Consider the following 27,192-nt stretch of genomic DNA (forward strand, 5'->3'; position numbering starts at 1 on the left):
TGCATCTGTAAAAGACATTTATTCTGAGAATCTAAAATCTGGACAAAGAATATTGAACTTTATAGAAAATGCCTACACAGGATTTTGTCATTTCTTCCTAATACATTAATCACCTAATAAAGAGGAAAAAAACCTTTCAAACAATATTGTTCCAGTTTGTCTGCAGTTATGAGATTTAAAATATCCCTGTTCTGTTGAGGTATGAGCTGCAAACTTTGGTAAAGTTTGTAGAAAAATTAACAAATAATTCCAAAAAAATAAAAAAATAAAAAATAAATCCCTAAGTTATAGATTTCTTGGTACATATACAGTAACTACAAAAAAAATTTCATTTAGAAAAAGTATTTATTTTAAAAACAAATTCCCTCTTGTAAATCTCAATTGGTGAGTTGAAAATTCAATGTAAAGGAAGAACAAAACTCAACCTATCCCCAAACACTCACCCAGATTTGGAAAGAACTGGCTGGCCAATCTGAGAGTCTGGTTGGCATTTTCAGTAATTCAGTGCTAAAAAAAGAGCCCCGTGTATAGAAAGGAAGAACCAAAGGCACTTGAACATGGCTTCGTGCATCTACCTCTGCGGCGTTCCAGAGGGGACAGCGTTTGGCTGCACACCCGGCTCCACACACAGGACAGTCCAGCGGAGGTAGCTTCTGTGTGGCCTCAACTCTGCTCAAGGGACACAGGTCTCTGCTTGTGGGTCTTAACCACGGAAGCCGGCTGGTGGCGGATGGCTGTGAGGCCAGAGTTTAAACTGGGCTGAATGGGATCTTTTCCTTTTTCCCTTTCAACAGGTCCTGATGGATGACTCCTGGGCCACGCCACACCCAGGGCCACCACCAGGTACCACCCTGCTGAGTTCTGGCGATGAAACGCTGTCAGGAGGTGTGCCCGCTTTCAGCTTTGGGGCCAAGCCCACACACCTGGGAAAGATGGTTCTAGGCAGTCAAGGCCTTCCTGCAGGAGCCTCTGAGAACCTGATGTTGGCAACATAGCGGCCTTCGGGCCAAGTAATTTCTAATTTCATCTTCAGAAAAAATGTTTGTGTTTTTGCTCATACACTGCAGGCTTTATACTTTTTTAAAAAACCAAGATAAAACACGGAGCAGTCTAACATTCTTTCTTTCTTTGAGCCATAATACAAATTCCTAAAATTTATAGATTAAAAAAACAAAACCAGGAAGACAAGGGTTTTTAAGAAGTAGAGGAAAAACTACATACTTAAGTTAAGCCCACTAAAAACAGGAGGGGCCGAGGACGCCTCTGATGCGTTTTTTAAAAACGCCCGGCGAGAAGTGCTTGTGGATCACCGTCCGTTGCCATAACCGGGGAAGAGCTGGGTGAGGATTGCCTGCAGCGGCTGGTTCACCTTCATGGAGTAGTTTCGGCCCAGTTCGCCGCGGCAGGCGGGGCAGCTGAACACCTGGGCTCTGAAGGATCTATCCAGGCAATTCTACAAGAGAGAATAGGAAGGTGAGACGTTCCGTCCATGTCAGTGGAGCCACTCCTGGCCACCCACTGTCTCCATTGACAGAGTTGAGAGCACTTACTGACTTCTCATAGGGTCCGGAGGGCCCCTCCTGGTCCTCAGTCTCACTTTCTACCACTCACTGCCCATTGCCAGCCTGACCTCCCAAGGACCCCTCAAAGACTAATTCATCCTGGTCCCCAGGCCTTGGCACTTACAGATTACACCACCTAGCAGGTCTGTCCTCTGGCTCTCCCGTCACTCCTGCCTTGGCTCAAGTCACCTCCTCAGAGGACCCTTCCCTGACAGCCCTTAAGCATCATCGTAGGCAGCCCCACCACAGCCAGTCCTGTCACCTCCCCAATTTGCCTTAAAACAGCACCTTTTCTGCCTTCTGGCATCGTGTTATTTACTAACATTTGTCTCGAATAGGCCAGATGCTCCCTGCGATATGGAGCTGTATCTCACTGACTTCCCCAGCACCAAGCATAGTAGGTGATAAATAAATATGCGTCAATGAGAAGAAAGGAAGAAAGGAAGGAATTCTGGCGCTGAGCCAGACTTCTGGGTTCAAACTAAGCCAGGTGGAGACAGAGTTATGACTCGGACAGGCCCTGAAGAGCCAACTTCTTAATCAGAGAAACAGGGAAGACAACTCCCCAGTCAGAGAAACAGGGAAGACCCAAAGAGAGAAACAGGCCCGGAGAGCCAACTTCCCAATCAGAGAAACAGAGAATCAGAGAAACAGGGAAGTATTTTAAGGCCAAATACTAGTCCATTGTCTGGATGGACCACACTCTCTGTATCATTCATCTGTTGGTGGACACTTGAGTTGTTACCACCTGGGCAGAGACAATGCACACATGTATGCAGACACCTGCATAGGTGTGCACACCTGACGGATGACATCAGGCAACTGGGTAAATGTGAACACGATAGAAAGCCTGCTGACGCCATTTGTGGGGGCACGTTCCCCCACAAATGCATACTGAGGCTTTTGTTTGACATTCTTTCAATTCCTAAATTCCTTTTCAATAAAAATTTTATGGCCTTGATTCCAGGAACAAAAGGTAGCTCTTTCTGCTCAAAACAACTAAGATGTGGGTCTATGTTCAAAAATCAGGTTCTGGATCACTGCATGACTCATAGCACCCAACAGATGGAAACAACTCAAGTGTCCATCAACAGATGAATGATACAGAGAGTGTGGTCCATCCAGACAATGGACTAGTATTTGGCCTTAAAAAGGAAATCCCGACACACACACTACAGTGCAGATAAATCTTGAGGACATGATGCTCAGTGAGAGAAGCCAGACACAAAAGGACAAATATTCAGGAGGTTCAGTCACAGGAGGTCCCGAGAAGAGTCAAAGCCACAGAGAGAGAAAGTAGATGGTGGTCAGTGGATGAGTGGATAGAAAGGCTGTGGCACATTTACACCATGGAATACTCCGCAGCAGTGAAACAGAATCTCTTACCCTGAGACAGCATGGACGGACCTGGAGGGCATTATGCTAAGCGAAATAAGCCCGTCAGAGAAAGACAAGCATCACATGATCGCACTCATATGTGGAATCTAACAAAATGAACCGAGTGGATCCAGATACATGGAAGCATGGAACAGAGTGCAGAAACTCGGAGGGAAGGCGGGGGAGGGTGGGTGAGTGGGAGGTAATCAACCAAAGACCTTGTATGCATATATGCATGGCTCATGGCCACAGACGATAAGAAGATGGTAAAGACCTGGGGTGGGCTGGAGGGGGTCAATGGGGGAAGAAGGGGAGCCTATGTAATACTTGCAACAATAAAGATTACAAAAACAAAAAGAAAGTAGATGGTGGGAACCCAGGTGCTGGGTAGGAGGATGGAGAGTTAGTGTTTAGTAGGGACAGAGTTTCAGCTTGTAAAGATGGAAAAGTTCTAGAGATGGATGGTGGAGATGGTTCCACAACAATATGAATGTGCTTAATGCTACTGGACTATACACTTAAAATGGTTAGGATGCCCTAGCTGGTTTTATCTCAGTGGATAGAGCGTTGGCCTGTGGACTGAAGGGTCCCGGGTTCGATTCTGGTCAAGGGCACGTACCTTGGTTGCAGGCTCCTCCCCAGCCCGGGCCCTGGTTGGGGCGCATGCAGGAGGCAACCAATCGATGTGTTTCTTCACATCGATATTTCTGTCTTTTCCTCTCCTTTCACTCTCTCTAAAATCAATGGGAAAATATCCTCAGATGAGGATTTAAAAAAATGGTTAGGATGGTAAATTTTATGTTATGTGTATTTTACTATAATAAAATGATTTAATAAAATGAGATAAAAAATAGGTGCTGGGACATGAAGGTGAGGATCGTTTTCCCATAACCCTCACATGCTGATGTTCTGGGAGATGGAACTACAGTTGCATGGACAGCCGGGGCAGACACATAAATGTCGGTACCCTCTTCCTTCACAGCCTTGGCACTTGGTTTTTGGAAAGAGAGGAAAGGAGAGGGAGAGAAACATTAATGTGAGGGAGAAACATCAATCTGCTGCCTCCTGCATGATCCCACTAAGGATGGATCCCACAATCCAGGCATGTGCCCTGACCAGGAATCGAACTGGTGACCTTTTGGTTGGTGCATGGGACAACACTCAACTGAGCCACAATGGCCAGGGCAGCCTTGGCACTTTAATGACACATATGAGACGCTTGGTCCCTGAAACCCCATCAATTCAGCCCATTTCTGCAGTGCTATCCAGGACTGACGTTCTGTAAGCTCCCCCTGCATCAATGGCCCGCTCTGCCTGCTTGGCTAAAGCACTTTAGCATGTGTCACCTACAGCCAGAAGCAAGCCAGGAAGGCACTGCTACGCCCCTTTTCACTGAAAGGGCAACTAAGGCTCGGAGAGTTGGGTGGCTTTCCAAGGATGGGAGGGGAAGAGCTGGGTGGAGGGTCAAACCCTGGCTGCTGGCTCCAAAGCCCATATCTCACCACCAATCCCGAGCCACTTCTCCAAGACACAGCGTTGAAGGAACACCATCAGCCCATGTAACATGGTGGCAGAGCCCAAAAGCAGAAAAGTGGAGGCCTGGCTCTGACGGCCAAACAACCACACTGCTTCATGTTCTCTGAGCCCCTCCCCGAGGGTGACAGCTGAGGGACTGAGCCAGCCTCAAGGCAAGGAAGGGGGCCAGATCCGAGAACGAAAGAGCCAGAAGCTCAGGGACCAAGGGTGACCAGGGGGTGGGGACAGTCACTTCTGACACCATCTGCCTACACTGCCCATAAGTTCCTATTAACAGACTTGGGCCAGAAAACACTGCAAAGAAACCAGTTACACAGGCCAGTGCTTCCCACCTGGACAATTCTGCCCCCAGGGGACACTGGGCCATGTCTGGGGATATTTGTGGTTGTCATGAATGGAGAAGCGAGTGGATGGGGATCAGGAAGCTGTTCAACCTCCTCCCCCGCCCCCTGGTGCCCAAAATGCCCACCCCCCAAGAAAAAGTTCTGGCCCCAATGTCCACAGTGCAAGGGGGAGGGGAGACCCTGGTTAATCTGATCTCAGCTCCCCATCTCTCTTTCAATCATATTGTTTCTCTCCTGACACTGACCACCAGGCAGAGCCTATGGCCCACCTCCCAGCCCTCCATCCCCTCCAGGCCCCAGCTGTTCAGGCATGCCTGCCTGTCCAAACTTCTGCACATGCCATCCCGCAATCTGGAAAGCTTCCCGGAGGCCCCCTCCTCCAGGAAGCCTTCCTTCTGGCTCCTCTAGGAGACAAGCACCTCATGCCTCTACAGCCTGCTCTTTTTAAAAATATGTTTTTACTGATTTTAGAGAGAGAGGAAGAGAGAGATAGAAACATCAATGCCTCAACATCGATCAGCTGCCTCCTGCACACCCCCTACTGGGATTGAGCCTGAAACCCAGCCATGTGCCCTGACCAGGAATTGAACCAGGGACCTCTTGATACAGGGGTCGATGCTCAACCACTGAGCACACCAGCTGGGCTCTACCGCCTGCTTTACAGACATTTACTATGACAAGACCTCAGGCCAGGACTGCCGACTATCCTCCCCCACCCTGGACCCCCAGGTACATGAGAGACTTGGGGAGCGTGCTCCAGAGGGAGGAGAGAACCAGCCAACACACAGAAGAGGGAATCATGAGGCGAGGTGACCTGGAGTGCCAGGCGGCCCAGGTGGGTCGGTGACTGGGGCAAGGATTTGGCATCTGATTCCACAGCACCAGGGAAGCATGGGAGGGCGGGGAGTGGGGAAGGGGGCGATGGGATCCCTTGATGAAGGCCGGGAGGCAACTATGACCACGGCTATTTGGAAAACAGACACTGAGGCCCTGCAAAGGGAGCCAGGAGCGTGCAGAAGCCAAGCCAACAAGCCCATACTATGTGCTGGGTGTGTGGCAGCCCAGCTCCCGTGCCCACGCCTCTCACCTTGCACACGTTGTGTTGGCACACGGTGGTGATCGGGCGGAAGACCAGTTCCTGGCAGCAGATACACTGGAATGTTTCTTCTACTTTATTCAGGAATTTCTGAAACCAGAAGAGAGGATGCCTGAGACCAGCAGAACCTTACACCGAAATGAACCATGCTGATGGAAGCCTCAGAAAACGGGGCTCCCTACTAGAGCCTGGCCCTGGTTCCCTAATGTAATCCTCCTATCCTTACCCCAGGCGACAGGAGCGGTGTGATCCCCATTAAGATGAGAAAGCAGAGGCCCAGACCGGTGCAGGCCCTGCCCAGGACCCGGAGATGGGCACAGCCTGCCCGGGTCACAGCCTCCACAGGGCTGAGCAGGACACCCAGGGTGGGGTCCAGAGCAGGCTTTAGCTGAGGGCATGAGTCTAGATCACTCAGTAAATAAGGCTGAGTGCCTTCTATGTGCTGCCTGGGCACGGGGTCCAGCAGTGGATTAAACTGAAGAACCCTATGCCCTCACGGAGTTTGGAGCCCTGTGGGGGTGGGGAGGGGGGCAAAGATAAAACGAGGAAAGACAGAAATGTCACAACAGTGCTGGGAAATACAGCATGGAGCCTGGGAGGGGCCAACCCAAAGTGCAGGTGGTCACAGAACACTCTGTAGAGAAGGTGACCTGAAGGACGTGTGCCCGGCTAAACCATGCCCCTAAAATACATCTGAACCCCAGGATCAGTGTATACGTTCCCTTCCATAGCAAAAGAAACTGCAAACAGAACTGAGGACCCTGAGATGAGACTACATTAAACTAAGTAAGTTTTTGGCCCAGCCGGGTGTGGCTCAGTGGTTGAACATCAACCCAGGAACCAAGGGTGTCACAGGTTCAATTCCTGGTCGGGGCATGTGCCTGGGCTGCAGGCTCGATCCCCAGGAGGGGACATGCAGGAGGCAGTGGATAAGTGATTCCCTCTCATCATTGATGTTTCTCTCTCTCTCCCTCTCCCTCCCTTTCTGAAGTCAACAAAAATACATTTTTAAAAAGTTTGCATAACAAAGGAAACCATCATCAAAACAAAAAGACCACCTACTGAATGTGAGAAGATATTCACTAATGATACATATGATAAGGGATTAATATCCAAAACGTATATATAAAGAACTTGGACAATTTAACACCAAAAGACAAATAATCCGGTTTAAAAATGGGCAGAGAAACTAAGTAGACATTTCTCCAAAGAGGACTGACTACAGAAGGCCAATAGACATGTGGAAAAAAATACTCAACATCACTAATCACCAGAAATGCAAATTAATCATCTCACACCGGTGAGAATGTCTATCATCAATATATCAACAAACAACAAGGGTTGGTGAGGATTTGGAGAAAAGGGAACCCTCGTGCATTGTTGGTAAAAATGCAGACTGACATAGCCACTGTGGAAAACAATATGGAGTTTCCTCAAAATATTGTAAAACTACAACTGCCATATGACCCTGCAATCGCACTTCTGGGTACAGACAGCCCCCAACTTACGATGGTTCAACTTACAATTTTTCAACTTTGCAATAGTGTGTAAGTGATACCCATTTAGTAGAAACCGTATTTCAATTTTGAATTTTGATCCCGTCCCGGGCTAGTGATACGCAGTCTGATACTGACCTGTGGTGCTGAGCAGTGGCTCTTGCCCAAGTGGAGGTTCATGGACGTGCCTGTGCACATGCTCAGTGGGCTGAGCTCAACTGTGATATTCAGTAGGTTAGATGCATCAAATGCATGTGACTTACGATAGATTTGTGGGGACAGAGCCCCACGGTAAATTGAGGAACATCCATATCTACCCAAGAGAACTGGAAGCCGAGATGCACAGAGATGGTTGCACAGCCGTGTACAAAGCAGTGTGATTCACCACGGCCAGAAAATGGAAACCACCCAACTGTCCACTGACAAACAACGGATACACAGAATGTAGTCTTTCCAGACAACGGACTATGATTCAGCCTTAAAAAGGAAGTTCTGACACCTGTTACAATGTGGATGCACCTGAGGACATTATGCTTAGTGAAATCAGCCAGGCACAAAAGAACAAAAAAATACTGTGATTCCACTGTCAGGAGGTCCCTGGAGGAGTCATTCAGACAGGGGCTGGGGGAGGTCATGGGCAGTTCTAGTGTAGAACGGGGACTGAGTTTCAGTTTGGGAAGATGAGAAATTTCTGGAGATGAATGATGGGGTGAATGCATGATGTGAATGTCTTTTAATGCCACTGAGCTGTACACTGAAAAATGGTTAAGATGATGCACTTTATGTTATCTCTATTTTGTTATAATAAAAAAAAAATGATGGGGAAAGGGGGAGGAATGCGGACGAAGGGTTCGGGAAGGCCGCTCAGGCCATACGGGTGCTCACCGGCCCATCCTTGAGTGACTTGAGGATCTCGGTCCACAGCTTAGTGTTGCTCTGGTCCTGCTTGATGAGGGCCTTCTGCTGGGCTGTGAGGCTGTAAGGCTCCACCTTGGTTTTCTTGGGTGTAACTCTCGGGGAGCAGGCACCTGAGACAGAGCAGCGTGGTGAGGGCGGGCGAGCCCAAGAGCACATGGACAGGCTGCCCATGGAGAGGGACCTACCTTCTGACTTACTCCTCCGTTTGCTCTTCCTGGGGGACGTGAAATCTTCCTCTTCTTCCTCCTCTTCGTCTTTCTCCTCTGCCTCTTCAGTCGGCCTCTTTCTGTTCTCTTTCTCCTTCTCCTTCTTGGCCAGAGCCTCAAGGTAGCCTTCTGGATACTACGAAAGGGCAAAGGCACAGGCTGGAGAAGAGGCTGGAGAAGTGGGACTCCTGGGTGACCCAGACATCCTGTGGGGTGGGGGACCGGCGACTGCCCCACCTGACATCTGCCACACTGACTCCGCACTTCCTGCCATCTCCCCTTCCCTCACCTCAAAGTCACTCCCTCCCCCGACCCCATACCAGCCTTAAAAGCCTTAACTCCTTCTACTTCTACAGCCTCCGATCTGAGGCCTCCACTCAACTCTGGAGCCTGGAGCAGCAATCTCATCACCGCACTTACCAAGAATGCAGGGCTAACCTGCCCTGGCAGGGTGAGAGTGACGCATTAAATGAGACCGTGCAGGTAAAATTCTTAGGGTCGGATCAAGCCAATATGATAATTTTATTATCTTCATTATTTCCTTTAAGGGGTAGGCAAACTTTCCCACGAGGGTCGGGTGGTAAATGTATCTCCAGCTCTGCCGTGGTTGCACCGAGAAAACGTTTTTGCAAACAACTGCCCGGGGGCCTTACTGCCATCCAACCTCATTTCGATGGCCCTTGGGTTCCAGGTCCGCACAAGCATTACTTGGTTATAACCCCATATCTAAGGCACCTAGAGTCATGTCTGATTTGGAAATATTTTATCAAGAAACTTCCAACCTTTTTTAAAAGAAACACTAAGTTGCAATGGAAACTGAAAACATAAATAAAAACCCTACTCCCATCAGATGCTGATGTTCCTGTCCCACGGCTATTTTTCTCCCCTGTTCCTCAGCTTCTGAACTTACCCGTTACGGGTACACACGTCACGTTCAACTCCTTGTGACACCCCCCAGAGGGCAGGCACTATCAGATTCTCACTGACAATTAAGACTCCTTAAATAGTCCCAAGACAGTTACCAGCTGCTAGAGCACCTCACAATAATAAATAGAAAACACCACAATTATAGCGCCAAAAGCTCTATGGCAGCACAGGGTGAATTCTTGGAAAACAGAAGATTCCATTTCTGTAAAGAGGCGACGGCCGGGAGGGACCAATCCTCCTTATCTTTAGGACTGACTTCTCTACATTCCACCAGTTTTGTTGGTTTCTTTTTTCCCCAGGTAAACCTATCTACTATAACACCGGTGAGACAAGTCTGGATCTCAACTCTAACACTATGAACACACTCTGCCCATCCCCATCTCCACTGGCTGCGGCACTGAAATGGGGTAGACAGCAGCAAGATGTGGCCAGCTCGGCTCCTGGACATCATTTAGGCTGAAAGAGAAACCCCCGAGAGCTCCTAGGCCAAGAAGGCAGGCTCTGGCTAACTGAGCACTCACAGCCGTTCTCCTGCCATGATCCCCAGTGACTGACCAGGGAGACGACGTTCACACCAGGACTGCTGGGCCAGGCGAGCACAGCCTGCACGCACCTGCATGGTCAGTCCCAGCTGCTTGATCCGGTTCTTCCCTTTCTTCGTCCAAGGACCAGGTTCCTCGTCGTCCCTCCGCAGAAGATAGCGCCATACCAGGAAGCCGGACTTCCCCTTCTCAGGCCAGTACCTCACAACCTGTGGGAAGTGAGAGCCCGTGTCAGTGTCACCTGGGACTGGAGGTGGCGCCGGTGGGCGCAGGGAGGACCTCTCACCTTGTAGATGCCGTCGTACCGGTTGCCCTCAGTGGGGGCGTACTTGCTGTGCTTGCGGCCCTTGACGTTGCGCACCACCCGGACCGGCTTCCCTGAGCGCCAGTCCTTGGCCTCGGCCCCTTTGCGCTCGTTGATGGGGGCGCTGCAGTTGAGAGCCAGTGCCCTGCAGGGGGAGTGGGGGGCCACATGCTATCGTTTGGATTGTATCCCCCAAAAAGAAAGGGCGTCCTAACCCATGGAACCTATGAATGTGACCTTCTTTGGGAAAAGGGTGCTTGCAGATAAAGTCAAGTTCAGAGGAGGTCAGAATGGAGGAGGGGAACCCTAAATCCAATGACTAGTGTCCCTAGAACAGTGGTTCTCAACCTTCTGGCCCTTTAAATACAGTTCCTCATGTTGTGACCCAACCATAACATTATTTTCGTTGCTACTTCATAACTGTAATTTTGCTACTGTTATGAATCATAATGTAAATATCTGATATGCAGGATGGTCTTAGGTGACCCCTGTGAAAGGGTCGTTCGACTGCCAAAAAGGTCTCAACCCACAGGTTGAGAACCACTGCCCTAGAAGAAAAGGAAATTGAGACACAGACACACAGAGGAGGACACCGTGTAAAGACGGAGGCAGAGGCTAGAGTGATGCCGCCACAAGCTGAGGGACCAAGGATTGCTGATAGCCACCAGCTGAAGAGGCAAGGACCCTCCCACAGAAAGTTCAGCGGGAGCATGACTCTGACACCTTGATTTTGACTTTGAGCTTCCAGAAATATGCGAGAATTTCTGTTGTTTTAAACTACCCGGTTGGTGGTATTTCATTACTGGAGCCACGAGCTACTAGCACGGCATGTGGGGAGGACATCATCAAGAAAAAGAGGAGGCAGCAAACAAGGGCTGGCCAGGCAGGTCTGTCTCGCCCAAGGGCACAGGGGCCTGGGAAAAGCCAACCAGAGGTCAGGCTCAGCACTCTGACCTCTCTATTGGGTGTGAAAGAAAAAAGAGCTGCAACTCTGCAACTGTTTTCTAGGTGCAAACAGTAATTTTTTTAAAACATTTAATCACCTTTATTTTTGTTTGTTTGTTTGTTTTTGTTAATCCTCACCCGGGGATATTTTTCCAATGATTTTTAGAGAGAATGGAAAAGAGAGGGAAAGACAGAGAGAAGCATCAATGTGAGAGAAACACATCGATTAGCTGCCTCCTGCAGGAACCCTGACCAGGGCCCAGGCCAGGGAGGAGCCTGCAACCAAGGTACATGGCCTTGACCAGAATCGAACCTGGGACCCTTTGGTCCGCAGGCCGATGCTCCATCCACTGAGCCAAACCAGCCAGGGCGCAAACAGTAATTTTTAAACAAGTTTCTTAGTTTGTGTGCAGCAAGTACCACTTAATATTAGCTTACGGGCAGTTCCTCACATTAAACCTTTTCTGAAAACATGGTTTTTAACAGCTACTGAAATTAAAATATTCCACTACACAAATGTACAACAAACCCTTCCCTTTAAAAAAAAAAACAAAAACATTCAGGTACTAATACTTTGCTATTTTACGTACTGATAAGATAAACATTACTAATTATAAGATTTTCCCCTCCCCATGTCTCATCATACACTTTCAAAGTAGAATTAGTGTCATAAGATCATTTTCAACACCTTTCCAGAAAGAAGGTACCCACTAGTATTTCTACCAATAGAGGAACACCCGTCTATGTCTTGGCATTTCACAGGGGAAATAAATAGTATTTCACCATCACTTCAATTTGTATTTCTTTGATTACTAAAGTTGAATAATTTTTTATGGTCATTAGAGATTTCCATTTCTTTTGTGAATGATCTTATTTTTCTATGAGTTTTTTTGTTGTTGTTGATTTGCAACAGCTCTTTACATAACAATCATGTGTCATGTTTGTTGCAGATTTTCCCCCAAAGAGTCATCTGACTCTTCATTTTACTTATGGGTTTTACTAATGCAATTTCTAATATTTAGGTCATCAAATCTATTTTTTCCTTTGGGCTTTATGATACTTTTTTTAAAAAAAATTTTTATTGATTTTAGAGAGAGAGGAAAGGAAAGGGAGAGAGAGCAAACAATGTGAGATGTGAGAGAGAAACATCCATCAGCTGCCTCCTGCACGCCCCTTAATGGAGATGGGGCCTGCAATCCAGATATGTGCTCTGACCTGAATCAAACCAGCCAGGGCAAGGCTTTGGGATACTTTTTATGCTTACAAAGACTTTCCCTCCCTGGCTGGTTTGGCTCAGTAGATAGAGCATCGGCCCGCAGACTGAAGGGTCCCAGGTTTGATTCGGGTCAGGTCATATACCTCAGTTGCAGACTCGTTCACATACAGGAGGCAAACAATTGATGTGTCTCTGTCACATCAGATGTTTCTCTCTCTCTCTTCCCCCTTCCACTCTCTCTCTGAAAAAAAAAGGAAAAATATTCTCGGATGAGGATTAACAACAACAACAAATACCTTTCCCTATCCTACAAATGAGGGGTCAGCAAACTTCAGCCCACTGATTGTTTTTTCAAAGCAAGTTTTATTGGAACACAGCCATGCGTGTTTACTTATGTAAGTTTTGCAGCTGCTTTTGTGCTATGATGGCAGAGTTGACTGGCTGCAACAGAGATCATGCAGTTCAAAAAGCCAAAAGATTATCTGGCCTCTTCAGGGAAAAATTCACTCTAAGGCAAGCATGTCAAACTCAAAGGCTAACAGGGACCAAATAAACAAGTGTAAGTTTATGTGGGCCGCAAAAAACAAAAGCTTCAACTTTCATAGAAACGTAGGTTTATTTCAATAGAGATATGCTGAATACAAAGGGCTGAAATAAATGAGTAATCATTAACATAAAACAGAACATTCTAATAAAAATTAATATTTTTGCTTGAACATTAACTTACCAGACACTGAATAACTGCACAAATTAATAAGCGTAACACAAATAAACCTATTTCTCTTGTTCTCGGAAAGTGAAATATTTCTTGTTGCGCACACCAAACAAGTCAGTCCAAGACTGACATGGCAATCAGCTACTAAAATATTCGCTGCTAGTATTAGTGGAGAGAAATGGTGCGCCTGCACGTAAGGCGTGTAAGGGAAATGAATGTAACACGATTAATCAGTCATTAGCAAACATTGTAGTTCGTTATTAATAATTATGTATAATAGGATATTGTAAAAATTACATTGTGAAATTTTTATTAAAATGTTTCTTGCATTCCGTTATATTGGCTGGGCCACAAAAATATCCGTGGTGGGCCACATGTGGCCCGTGGGCCGCGAGTTTGACATGCTTGCTCTAATGCATTGAATGACTCACAAGTCTTTAGCAGACAGAGATAGAAAGATGTGGATTTTCAGCATCCACATGTTCTACCACACTCTTAAAAGGAATCTAACTTCCTGGACATGACACCCTAAAACAGAACCAACCCCCTTCCCAGGGTAGCCGCCAGAGGACGCAGCAGAAGTGAGTTGGTGAAAAAATAAGAAAACCTTGTTTCTGCGAACCTGTTGGTGTTGGTGAGTTTCTGATCACAGGACTGTTCTGCAGTCCGCTTGTTGCCGGAAAGATCTCGACCACCGCTACCAGTATACGTGAAAGACTCCCCATTGTCCTGCAACAGGGAAGGGCAAGTTGAACCCTCCACAGAGGAAAGACTCCACTAAAAATAAACCCACAACACCCGCTAGAATGTCAACTGTCAAACAGAAAATAACCAGCAATGATGAGGATGTGGAGAAATTGGAACCCTGTGCACTGCTGGTGGGAATGGGAAATGGGGCAGCTGCTGTGGAAAATGCTATGGAAGTCCCTCAAAAAATGAAATGTGACCCAGCAATGCCACTTCTGGGTCTGTCTCTTACCCAAAAGAATTGAAAGGGCATTTCAGAGATACCCGTACACGCACGTTCACAGCAGCGTTATTCACAATATCCAAGAGGTGGGAGCAACCCAAGTATCCATTGATGGACACACACAATATGATCCATTCAGACAATGGAATATTATTCAGCCTTAAAAAGGGAAGGAAATTCTGCAATATGCTCAACATGGATAAACCTTCAGGACATTATGCTCCATGAAATAACCCAGTCACAAAAGGACAAATACAGTGTGATTTCACTCATAGGCAGTCCCTAGAGGAGTCAGATTCATCGAGACAGAAAGGAGATGGTGGGAGCCAGGGACTGGGAGAGAGGGATTGGAAATTATTGTTTAATGGGGACAGAGTTTCAGTTTGGGAAGATGAGAGAGTTCTAGAGATAAATGCTGGTGATGGTTACACATCAATGTGAATGTATTTAAATTCCACTGAGATGTGTACACTTACAAAGTGTTAATATGGCACATCTTATGTGTATTTTACATTTAAAAAGTAAATAAAACCACCCCCACTCACCACATCGTCCTCATACCCCCCAGACAGGACCAGGGAGTACGCCCCATCATTGCTCCGGCCATGGATGCCCGCCACGTGCGGCCGATGGACCCCCGACTCACTGACCTGTGAAAACCACCGAGAAACAAATGGCACCATCTGGACTGGCTGCTTAGAAACGCTCCCCTCACCCTCCTGCTGCTGCTTTCAGAGCCAGGGGCCTGGCTTTCCCTCCGAGTGCATCACGCCTGTTATGAGAACCTCGCCCCTGAAGCTGGGCCACAGCACAGGAGGAGCTGGCTTGAATTCTGGCCATGCCCCCTGCTCGAAGGGTGGCCCTCTCCGGCGAAGGGGCTTCTGGAAGATCAGTGCCTGAGGCCAAACTCCAGATGTTTACGCGTACCTGGACTCTGAACCTCCACATGGTGCCCACGGGGATCCCTGGGATGGGTCCGTAGTGGTTGGATGGAACGATGGTGCACTCCTTGGTGCGCCCCACGCACGCCATGCCCTGTCCAGTCCAGAAAGAGATGGAAGACAGTGTGAGCGAGCAGGAGAGGGTGGGCAGAGCTGCCGGGGGCGTACAGAGCAAGGGGGCCACCTCACCTTGCCCCAGTCCCGCTGTGAGGACGATGTGGCCGATGCCATTTTCGACTTCTTCTTACTCTCCTTCAGCTTCTCCCCTGCCAACACCACCTCGCTGGCGTCATTTCGACATTTAGGGCAGAACCTGTGACAACAGGGACATCACCCCTGTCCTTAGCCCGCCCCACTCCTACTGGCCCTGCACACATAGCTGGCTCCTTCCAGCTCCCAACCTCCTGAGCTGTCCGAAATGGGAAATCTTCTGCATTTAAATTCATTAAAATTAAACAAGAAATCCAGTTCCTCGGTCATACATGCCACAGCTGAAGTGGTCAGGGGCCATCTGTGGAGGGTCAACCGTCGTGGAAAGTGCAGAGCGAGAGCCTTGCCATCCTCACAGGACATTCTACTGAACAGACTCTTGTCCCTCTCCTGCTGGGAATTTCACACCCGACTTCTCTCACTGCCCCTCATGGGTTCACCAGGTGACAGGCAACATGCGTGTTATTTATTGGCACCCGCCGGCCCCCTAACCTGGATAGCTGAGCACCACGGCCCAAGCCCGCCACTGGAGCATTCGTGGCATCCACTCACCACTCGGTCTCCGTGGGAACACTGCTGAGAGGCGGGTTGAGGCAGTACAAGTGAAAGGCGTGGTCGCAATCATCACACATGAGCTGCTTGTCAGGATCCTGCTTGCTCCCACACAGGCTGCAGGAGCACTCATGGCAGGGCTTGCTCGGGTTATCCTTGCATTTATCGCAGAAGGGCTTGTTCTTCCCTGGACACAGCGGCTGGGGTCAGCTTGGCTGGGCCAGCCAGAGAAACAGGAGGCCCACCCCACCCCCAAGGCGGGAGACAGAGGGCAGAATCAGAACTCACTTTTCACTGGGTTTTCAACCATGGGGGCCCCCTCGCCCGGACGCTCAATCTTGAAAACTTCATCCACAAACATGATCCGACAGTTGCTGAGAGAACCACTCCTGTGAGAGACAAGCCGTTAGAACATTCCAGCTGGCCAGCCCTGCTAAGGCACCTCCAAGAGGACTTGGCCACCCAGCACATTCTCAGAGCATATGAGCACCTCTCTAATGACACCGAGTAAGAGTCTCCTCAGGGCCCTAGTGCATTCATGTAACTACTGCATTGCCAATTCAAGTCCTACTAAATCAAACATAAGATAAAAGAAAGCAGAGTATAAAACAGTTTCACTACGTGATGCAGTGAGAGTAAGTTCTAACCTTCGGGCAAGGGGAGGCTGACTGAACAGGGCCCATCGTGCAAGAATCACCAAGGTAAAGTCTAATCAATTTGCTGTCATCAAAATACAAAAGCTCCTCTAAGTTAAAATGACCCCATAGACCAGCCATTCTCAACCTGTGGGTCGCGACCCCTTTGGCAGTCGAACAACCCTTTCCCAGGGGTCGCCTAAGACCATCCTGCATATCAGATATTTACATTACGATTCATAACAGTAGCAACATTACAGTTATGAAGTAGCAACGAAAAATAATTTTATGGTTGGGTCACAACATGAGGAACTGTATTTAAAGGGCCAGAAGGTTGAGAACCACTGCCATAGACAGTCAAACCTGTTTCTTGGATGTGGCTGTCTGGACCAAAACTTCAGTTTTCAATCTGACAACCCTTCCATGTTGATACCTCAGCATGACAAAAAGCATCTCTCAGGGAACAAAGGAGAAAATGCTTTTGTTGCTGGTGAAATCAATGATTAGCACAATTTTAAAACATAAAGAAACCAGCAAGAGTGCTAATGTTGCTAAGGGTGTGAAAGTGCTCACAAAACAACAATCACAGGCAATTGAATAGGTAGAAAAACTGTTGTTGATTGGATAACTAATAAGCAGTTAACCAGTGATTGCATTTCAGAGGCAGCAATATATGAAAAATTCGTTTAAGGCTAGTGGGGGGTGCTTTGATAAATTTAAGTCTTTATGGATGAAACAGTGCAGTAGACATGTGCTGTATATAAGAAAGGTTAAAACAGAAGCATTTGGGGTCTGGAATGGATTCATTCCATTTACATTACTTTTAATGGGGAAAAATGATTCAGTTTTTGAAAAATTTCTTCTCAAATAGCCTTCAAGAACCAATTAAGATCAAGAACCAAGGTTCCACTAAACATCCACAATGTCCCACAGAAATGACCACAAGCCACGAACAGGTGCCACATGGGTAATTCCACATTTCCTAAGAACTACGTTCAAAAAGTTAAGAACAGATGAAATTCATGTGAATATGTTTTATGTAACCCAATGTACACAAAAGATTATTTCAGTATGTAATGAATAGTAAAGAATTATTAATAGCCTTTTTTTATATAGACTTTATTTTTTAGAGCAGTATTTGGTTCACAGCCAAATTCAACAGAAAGTACAGATTAATAGCTTTTTTCAAAATACAGCCAGTGCTGCATACTCAGGGCACATCTCAGTGTGCACGGGCCGCACTCCAAGTGCTCGGCAGCTCGTGGCCCATGGCTGGAACTAGACAGGACAGGCCCAGATCTACCTGCCAGTTCACAGGAAATGACAACATCCAGGCTGCAGAAGTTCTCTGGGACAGACCACCAGGTTTCCTCAAATGAATTGTGAAGGAAAAGTGGAAAAAAGGGAAAGACAGAAAGCCTAAAGATAAAAGATTTAAAACATACATATCGATCTAACTGAAATCTGTACACATTAGTTAGATTCTAATCAAAGAAACGTTTAAAAAACAAACAAACAAGTGAGCCCTAGCCGGTCTGGCTCAGTGGACAGTGTCAGCCTGCGGACTGAAGGGTCCTGGGTTCGATTCCGGTTAAGGGCACACGCCAGGGTTGCGGGCTCGGTCCCCAGTAGAGGGCATGCAGGAGGCAGCCAATCAATGATTCTCTGTCATCATTGATGTTTCTATTTCTCTCTCCCCCTCCCTTCCTCTCTGAAATCAATAAAAATATATTTTAAAAAATTAAGATAATTGGAAGGTTGAACAATAGATCTGTGTTACTCAAAAATTATTATTAGGTTGTAACAATAGCATTATAGCTAGATTTCTTCAAGAGCAATTTTAGGTTGTAATAATAGCTTTATAACTGGATTTCTTCAAGAATAATTTTTAAGAACTACATTCTAAAATATTTACAGATGAAATGATTGGATTCGAGGGAGTTATGCCAATAGGATGGGGTGGTAGCCTTCTCAGATAAAGGAAAATCAAAACAACTCGCTAATAGACCCACTCTCACAGAAAAATTAAAGGGAGTTCTTCAAATAGTAAGTTATAAAGGAAAGAATCTTAGAGCAAAAAGGAAGGAAAAAAAAAACAAAAAAACAGCAGAACTCTGGGTACATACAATAGATTATCCTCCTCAGGATTTTCCAAAATCATATGTGGTGACTAAACTAAAAATCATGCCTAACCAGCGTGGTTCATTGGTTGAGCATCAACCTGTAAACCAGGAGGTCATGGTTTGATTACTGGTCAGGGCACATGTCCAGGTTGTGGGCTCAATCCCTGGTAGGGGGCATACAGGAGGCAACCAATCAATGATTCTCTCTCATCATTGATGTTTCTCTCTCTCTCCCTCCCTCTCCTTTCCTCTCTGAAATCAATGAAAATATCTATTTTTAAAAATCATAACACCAAAAAATTAAAAATATATAAAAAAAATCATAACACCATCCAATACACAAGATAATAAATGATAATAGAGGGACCTAAAAGGAAGATTTTCATGCTTCACTCAAATGACAAAATTGACACCAGTCTGGGGGAGCAAGAGGTGTTGGGGGAGGGGGCCCAAGGGGGGGGAGACACACCAAGATGTCACATGTTTATATGGTAAAATTCAGAAAAACCACTAAGAAAACTATGTACAAAGCTACATACTCCAAAGACTACAATAAATCAACAAAGAATCCTAAAAAAACATCTAAGGACAGAAAAAGAGAAACAAGAAACAGAAAAAAAGAAAGAAAACAAGTAATAAATTGACAGACTTAACCCCTAACATATCAATAATTTCCTTAAATGTAAATGGTCTAAAAATCCCAATTAAAAGGCAAAGACTGCCCTGGCTGCCATGGCTCAGTGGATAGAGTGTTGGCCTGCGGACTGGTCAAGGGCACATGCCCAGATTGCGGGCTCGATCCCCAGTGTGGGCCGTGCAGGAGGCAGCCCCTCTGTCATCATTGATGTTTCTATCTCTCCTTCTCCCTTCGTCTCTGAAATCAATAAAAACATATTTTTTAAAAAATAAAAGGCAAAGACTGGCAAATAGCATTAAAAAGTAACCCAATTAGCCATGGCTGGTGTTGCTAAGTCGTTAGAGCATCGGCTCTCGAATCCAAGGGTCATGGGTTCAATTCCCAGTCAAGAACATGTACCTGTGCTGTAGGTTCGATCCCTGGCCCTGGTCAGGACACGTGCAGGAGGCATGTGTCTCTCTCACATTCATGTTTCTCTCTCTCTCTCCCCATCCTTTCCTCCCTTCAGCTCTCTTTAAAAAAATAAAATAAAATGGAAAAAAATATCCTTGAGTGAGGATTAACAAAACCAAGTACCCAATTATATGCTGTTTACAAGAAAATCACTTCAAACTCAACTATATAGATGGAAAGTAAAAGGGTAAAAAGATACACCATGCAAACAGTAACTTTTTTAAAAAAGCAGGTGTATTCAATACATACACATACCTTAGATAAAGTAGACTTCAGAGCAAAGAAAATTACTAGAGACAAAGAGGGGCACTACATAATGATAAAAAGATCAACTAACCAGGAAGAGATAACTATCCTAAATGTGTATACACCAAACAACAGTCTCTTAAGTATGAAGCTCAAAGGAGAACTAGACAAATCCACAATTATAGCTGAGGACTTCTATCAGTTGATGAGGGTCAGTCGAAGTACTAGACAGAAAATCAGAAAGAATTAGAAGAAGTGAACAACAAATTCAACCAATACAATCTAACTGATATTAGATCATTCTACCCAATGACAGAAATACTTTTTTTTTTCAATAACCACGGATTATTCACCAACACAGAACCTCAAGAAATTTATAAGAACTGAAATCACACAGAGTATGTTCTTCAGACATAATAAAATCAAACTATAAATTAATGAGAGAACTCGTGCACTGGTGGGGTCCCTTGGCCTGGCCTGCACCCTCTTGCAATCCGGGACCCCTCCGGGGATGTCGGAGAGCCGATTTCGGCCTAATCCCCACAGGCCAGGCCGAGGGACCCCACTGGGGCACGAATCTAGTATGCATAGAAGATCTTTGGTTAATCTCTTCCCGCCCTCCCCCCTCCCTTCTGAGATTCATCAGTCTGTTCCATGTTTCCATGCCTGTGCATTGGAGCGTCTGCTTCCTGGTGGTCAGTGCACGTCATAGCTACCGGTCAGACTGTCAGACAGTGGGATGGTCACTTAGGATTTCATATATAAAGATAACAGAAAGACAATGCAAAAATCTCTAAATATTTGTTAATTAAACACCTTACTTCTAAGTAAGCCAGGAGTCAAAGAGGAAGTCTCAAAGGAAATAAAAGAAATAGAGCCCAAGCGGTGTGGCTCAGTGGTTGACCTCTGAACCAGGAGGTCATGGTTCGATTCTCAGTCAGGGCACATGCCCAGGTTGTGGGCTCAATCCCCAGTTGGGGGATGTGCAGGAGGTAGCCGACCAATGATTCTCTCTCATCATTGATGTTTCTATCTCTTCCTTCCTCTCTGAAATTAATAAAAGTATATATTTTTTAAAAATAGAGAACTGAACAAAAAGAAAAATATAACATAACAGAATGTGTGGGAAGCAGTTAAGGCACTGCTTAGAGGGGAATTTATAGCACTAAAATGCTTATATTAGAAAAGAAATTTCTCAGATCACTAGTCTAAGTTGCTACCTCAAGACACTAGAAAAAGAAGAGCAAAATCAATCCAAGGAAAAGTAAAAGGACGAGAGGAAATCAATGAAATTGGAAACAAGAAAACAATAGAGAATAGCAGTGAAACAAAAAGCTGATTATTTTTTCACAATAACATCACTGCAGCCTCCTCCCTGGTGTCCTGGCTGCCATGCTGCCCCCTGCAGTCCATTCCCTGCTCGGCTGCTAGGGTGATGGTTCTCAATTGTAGGTCAAAGCATGTGGCTCCCAGGCTCAAAATGCCCCAATGACTGCCAGCAATAGAGACTAAACACCAGTTTGTACCACTCCTGGCCATACCCTGAACATCCAAACACATGGAGGGTTCCAGTCTCCACTCCTCGCTCCCTCCCTCCCTCCACTCCAGCCCACTGGCCTCCTCAGTAGGCCACAAATGGACCAGGAATGGCCCTGCTCCAGAATCTTTGCACCAATATGTGTTTGGGACACTGTTGTCCAGATATGTGTCTATAGTCACTATATACAATGAAATATTATCCAGTCACCAAGAGGAAGGTCTGACACAAGCTACTACATGGATAAGACTTGAAGACATTATGCTGAGTGAAATAAGCCAGAAAGACGCAAAAAGACAAATGCTATATGATTCCATTCATGAGGTCCCTGGAGGAAGGACAGAAAGAAGATGGTAGGTATTAGGCTGGGGGAGGGAGGTGGGGAATTAGTGTTTAATGAAAATAGTTTCCGTTTGGGATGATGAAAAAGCTCTGGAAATGGGCAAGTGTTGATGGTCACACAACAATGTGAATGTTCTTAATGTCCCTAAACTGTACACTTAAAAATGGTTAGGATGGCCCTGGCTGGTTGCTCAATGGTTAGGGCATCGCCCCACAGACTGAAGGGTCGCAGGTGCGTTTCCAGTCAAAGGCATATACCTTGGCTGTGGGCTCAATCCCCATTCCCACCCCTCCACTCCTGCCTGGCCAGAGCTCATCGGAAGGCAACCAATTGATGTGTCTCTCTCACACTGATGTGTGCCTCTGTCTCTCCCCCTCCCTTTCATTCTAAAAAAAAATAAATGGAAAAAATATCCTCAGGTAAAGATTAACAACAAAAAAACACCGGTGTGGTTCAACTGGTTGAGCACCACAAGGTCGCTGGTTTCAATTCCCGATCAGGGCACATGCCCGGGTTTCAGGCTCCATCCCCGGAAGGGGGCATGCAGAAGGCATCCTATCACATGGATGTTTCTCTCTCCTCCCCCCCCTTAAAATCAATAAAAACTTATTTTAAAAAATGATTAGGATAGTAAGTTTTCTATATATATTGTTTTAACACACATACAGAAACGCAAAGTAGAACAGAGCCTGGCAAATATTTTCTGCAAAAAATCAAACAGTACATGTTTTCAGTCTCTTTCCCAACTACTCAATGTGCACTTCCAGCACAAAAGAAGCCACAGATAATCAGCAAACAGATGGGTGTGGCTGTGTGCCAATAAAACTTTATTTGCCAAAACAGGCGAAGGGCCAGCTCTGGCCTGCAGTTTGCTGACCCTGGATATGGGGCACACCATTATGTGGGTTGGTGTGTTTGCATATGTTTATGCTTGTTTGTGCACAGAATGTCCCTGGAAGTTCACGGGAACAGTCATTATCTCCAGAAAGGTGTTGTTTTTTTGTAATCCTCCCTGAGGATATTTTTTTCCATTGCTTTCCAGAGAGTGGAAGGGAGGGAGGGGAGGAGGAAAGAGAGATAGAAACATCGATATGAGAGACCATCCCACATGCGCCCTGACAGGGGGTGAAGAGCAAACCCGCAATCCAGGTATGTGCCCTTGACAGGGATTCAAATCCGAGACCCTTTGGTGCACAGGCTGACGCTCTAACCTCTGAGAAACACCAACCAGGGCAGTACCTTCTGACTTGGATGCATTTTATGTTCTTACCTATTTGCCAAATCTAAAACAACAAATAAAAGAGAACAAGGAAGGCCAGCATTTCCACCTGAGGCTCAGAGACAGTTTCCGAGCAGAGGCAATGAAGGGTCAGTCTCAGAAAGATCACCAGTAGACCAGCAGGAAGTGGAGCGGAGCCCCAGAGGGGAGGACAGGTGGAGGCTGAGGGCCTTGCCCACAGCGTGCTGGCTGGATAGCCACTCACCCGAGCCTGACGTTAGCATACAGCTCCCGCGATGTCCGGGTCTGGTTCTTCCGCGTGATCACTGCATCGTACCAGAAGCCCCGTTCCTTCGGGCTGTCGGGGTTGTAGTTGAGCATGACCTCCTGGCCCTCCTTCAGCTCCTGCCATCTGATGATTTCTCGGGCTCGGGCCCGGACGTTCTGGGAACTCATCTGGACCACACCGTATTCCGGGTAACTGGGAGGAAAACCCCACACTCAGATCCCAGGGCAACACCACACCACTTTCCCTCCAAGAAGATAGAAGCAAGGAGAAGGCCACACACAACAGAGGTGTGGGTTATCTCATCACAGAAGCAAGTAAATTCCCCTCTGCAGGTGTCGAAAATACACAGGTGCAGAAGACAGGTTTCAATTACAGAAGGTGCTATGGATTGACCTTGTGTCCCCCAAAAAGATATGCTGGAGGTCTAACCCTTGGCACTTGGGAATGGCACCTAATTTGGAAATAGGGTCTTTGCAGATGTAATCAAGTTAAGATGAAGTCACACTGCCTTAATCCATTATAACCGGTGTCCTTCTAAGACGGAACAAGTCAGACACAGAATGGCACATGAAGGGGGAGACAGACTAGAATAATATAGTCACAAGCCGAGGATTGCCGGCCACCATCAGAAGCTGGAAGAGGCAAAGAAGGATTCTCTCCTACAGGTTTCGGGAAAATCATGGCCTGGCTGACACCTTGATTTTGGCCTCTGGAACTGTAAACTAACTTTTTCCGCACTCTGAAAATGATTTTTGCAGAGGGACATGCATTAATTCATTTATATAAAGATAATGCATTGGCTATTAGGATACAATAGGAAGTCATTATGCTGGATATACAGAAATATTCCAGCAAACCCTCATAGAAGGCGTAAAATAACTGGCCTGAAAGAAACAAATTCTATCCGAAACAAATTTAAACCTCACCTGTGAGGGGACAACTCCAAATCTATTATGAGTAGCTATATCGCCTGGCGCTCATTATTTTCACTAGTAAACCACTGAAGGCAAGGGTTGCCAAACTTTTCCTGTAAAGGGCCAGATAGTAAATACAGTAAAACCTCGATATAACAGACTAATCTGAGCGAGGGGGTGTCCATTAAAGCTGAAAGCCCGTTATATAACAGAGTGTTTTCCGAGTGTGTACGTTAAAAAATTGACAAATTAGTTTACCTATTTTGACTTATGCAGACATATATGTGTAATTAAAATTATGTATGAAAAGTTTAATTTCACAGAAAAGTTTTCTATATTACTGTAATTTTAAATTTATACTGAATTGATCTAGTAAATGTGTGCATTCATTAGTCACTTTGAGTAATCAAATGCACACGTGGGGGGGGGGGGTGTGGCTTAGCACATCAGCCAGCACGCGTGAAAACTGCTGTAGAAAGTCACACCACTCGACAACACCACTAATACCAAGTGCCATGAAGTGTGATCACGTGCTAATCATTTGCCGAACATTGTTTAGAAGTGATGACACTTGGATTTAAATATGTAGACTATAGCTATAGATATATATTATTTATATTGGCAAAATTACTACAGTGTTTTTTGCTACATTTCTTAATCACTAAAATCTGTTTAAAATAAGTGAATTAATAACAAAAATAACCTGTAATTTAATTATAAACAACACTTGGTTAAAAGCATTTCAAAATTAACAGGGTGTTAAATTTTTTTAAAATTCGTACTCTAGAGATGCTTCATTTAAACATCTCCAAATAATTCTTTTGTGTTTTTTTAAAATATATTTTTATTGATTTCAGAGAGGAAGGGAGTGGGAGAGATAGAAACATCAATGATGAGAGAGAATCTTTGATCTGCAGTCTCCTGCTTGCCACCCGCTGGGGATCAAGCCTGCAACCCAGGCATGTGGCCTGAATGGGAAATTGAACCATGACCTCCTGGTTCATGGCCGACACTCAACCACTGAACCACACCAGCTGGGCATCAGGGTGTTAATGTTCACATATGACTCACAGACTAGAAATTTTGTCTGTTAAATCCGAAGTCCATTAAATCGAGGGTTTACTGTATTTCTGGCTTTGTGAGCTAGAAGGTCTCTATCATGAATATTCAATTGTGCTGCTATCACTAAGAAAGCATTCACAGGCAATAGGCAAACACAAATGGGCGTTGATGTGTTTCAATACAGCTTCATTTACAAATACAAGGGGTGGGCCAGGTTTGGCCCTCAGGCTTGGTTTGCATCCTCTAACCTAAGTGGATGGGAATCTTGTGTCTACTGTGATTCACTATTCAATTACTTCAGTAATTTTTATGGAGCTAATAAAGCTTAGTATGTGCCAGAAACTGGGACAGGCAGTAGGGGCCCAGCAGAGAACCCAAGGGAGCTCTTGTGCCCTTTGGAATGTGAGCTTCCTATAGGCAGGCACGCTTGCCCTGTTGTGGACTGAATTGCATCCCTCCCGCAATGTGACTAGCACTTGGAGATGGGGCCTTTCGGGAGATCACTGAGGTTAAATGAGGTCATACCGTTGGGTCCCTAATCTGATGGGGTTGGTGTCCTTGTAAGAGAAGGAGACACCAGAGCTCTCTCTCTTTCCACGTGAGAACACAGTGAGAAGACAGCCAAGAAGGAAGCAACCCTACCAATACTTCGACCTTGGACTTCCCACCTCCAAAACTGTGAGAAAATAAATGTCTGCTGTTTAAGCCGCCCAGCATGTGGTATGTTGTTATGGAGCCCAAGCCTACTAAGACAGCCTCTGGGTTAACAGACAAGAATTCCCTGTGGCCAGCACAGGGCCTGACACACAGTAAGTGCTCAATAAATACCCATTCCGGTGAGGGAGAGGGCAAAACACGTAAGATGGTTTCATGTGCTACAATGATACGAGGTATGAATAAAATAGAACAGGAAATGGGGAAGGGGGGTCTGACTGGAAAGTCAGAGCAGAGCTCTCCTAGGAGACCTGAGGAGGGGTCGGCCTAGCTTTGGGCCCCTGTGACACTAGTCCTCTAGGTGCGGCCTCCTGTGTTGTTTGGGAGCATGAGGGTGGGAGCCTCGAATCCTGACCATCATCCCCAAGGCTGTACCAAACTCCAGGTTCTATATACACAGGACCAACAGCTCAGGCCCACCACCTCCCTGGAATGACACTCACTCATCATATGTCACGTGATAAATGACGTCGTCGTCTTCTTCCAATGTGGAGGTGGAGCTACAGGGTGCGTCCTGGGACGAGGCGGAGCTACAGGGTGCGTCCTGGGACGAGGCGGAGCTACAAGGCGTGTCCTTGGATGAGGCGGAGCTACAAGGCGTGTCCTGGGATGAGGCGGAGCTACAAGGCGTGTCCTGGGATGAGGCGGAGCTACAAGGCGTGTCCTGGGATGAGGCGGAGCTACAAGGCGTGTCCTGGGACGAGGTGGAGCCACTAGGCGTGTCCTGGGGTGGTGGCTTCTTTGTCACCCTGACAACCTTCGCCTCAAACCAACTTCCCACATCCATGTCCCGAGCATCAACGTACTCATTGACCTGCAAGGTAAAGGGAAACTCTCTTATCCAACCCAGGGAAGGAAATCTGATCAGCAACACTCGCTCATCATATCTCAGGCCTGTTTTGATCCTTGGCACTGGCTGTTTCAGGCCTGGGATGCAAATCCAAAAGCCTGGACTCGGGTTTCTCGAGTGCAGCACTGTGTGTGGTCATAGGGATCCCTCTGTGAGGGACCATCCTGGCCACTGTTGGGTGTTGAGAATCTGTCCCCCATGACCGGGGAAACTTGATGTCGGCAGTATCCCCAGTCATGGCATCCAGAGATGTCCCAAGATTTTGCCAATGTCCCTGAAAGCAGAATCAGCCTAGGGAGGCCAGAACTCATTT

General features: G+C 46.4%; 1 protein-coding gene across 3 annotated transcripts in view; it reads right to left on the reverse strand.

Annotated features, from left to right (window-relative positions):
* UHRF1 (ubiquitin like with PHD and ring finger domains 1) overlaps window positions 1-27,192 on the reverse strand; it is a 41,663-nt gene continuing 14,471 nt past the window's right edge. For 2 of the 3 annotated variants that reach the window (XM_059697087.1, XM_059697086.1), the window contains exons 4-16: window positions 26,473-26,843; window positions 23,316-23,531; window positions 16,146-16,246; window positions 15,858-16,044; window positions 15,285-15,408; window positions 15,082-15,189; window positions 14,700-14,804; window positions 13,807-13,913; window positions 10,291-10,453; window positions 10,076-10,213; window positions 8,297-8,671; window positions 5,907-6,005; window positions 1-1,453 (exon numbers count right to left, since the gene is read on the reverse strand). In XM_059697087.1, the coding sequence (XP_059553070.1) occupies window positions 1,307-1,453; window positions 5,907-6,005; window positions 8,297-8,671; window positions 10,076-10,213; window positions 10,291-10,453; window positions 13,807-13,913; window positions 14,700-14,804; window positions 15,082-15,189; window positions 15,285-15,408; window positions 15,858-16,044; window positions 16,146-16,246; window positions 23,316-23,531; window positions 26,473-26,843 (2,241 nt within the window). In that variant the 3' untranslated portion in view covers window positions 1-1,306. The remainder of the gene's footprint in view (window positions 1,454-5,906; window positions 6,006-8,296; window positions 8,672-10,075; window positions 10,214-10,290; window positions 10,454-13,806; window positions 13,914-14,699; window positions 14,805-15,081; window positions 15,190-15,284; window positions 15,409-15,857; window positions 16,045-16,145; window positions 16,247-23,315; window positions 23,532-26,472; window positions 26,844-27,192) is intronic. The other variant, XM_059697088.1, reaches the window with a different exon arrangement.

This window comes from Myotis daubentonii, chromosome 5, assembly GCF_963259705.1.
Source record: "Myotis daubentonii chromosome 5, mMyoDau2.1, whole genome shotgun sequence".
Taxonomy (NCBI): domain Eukaryota; kingdom Metazoa; phylum Chordata; class Mammalia; order Chiroptera; family Vespertilionidae; genus Myotis; species Myotis daubentonii.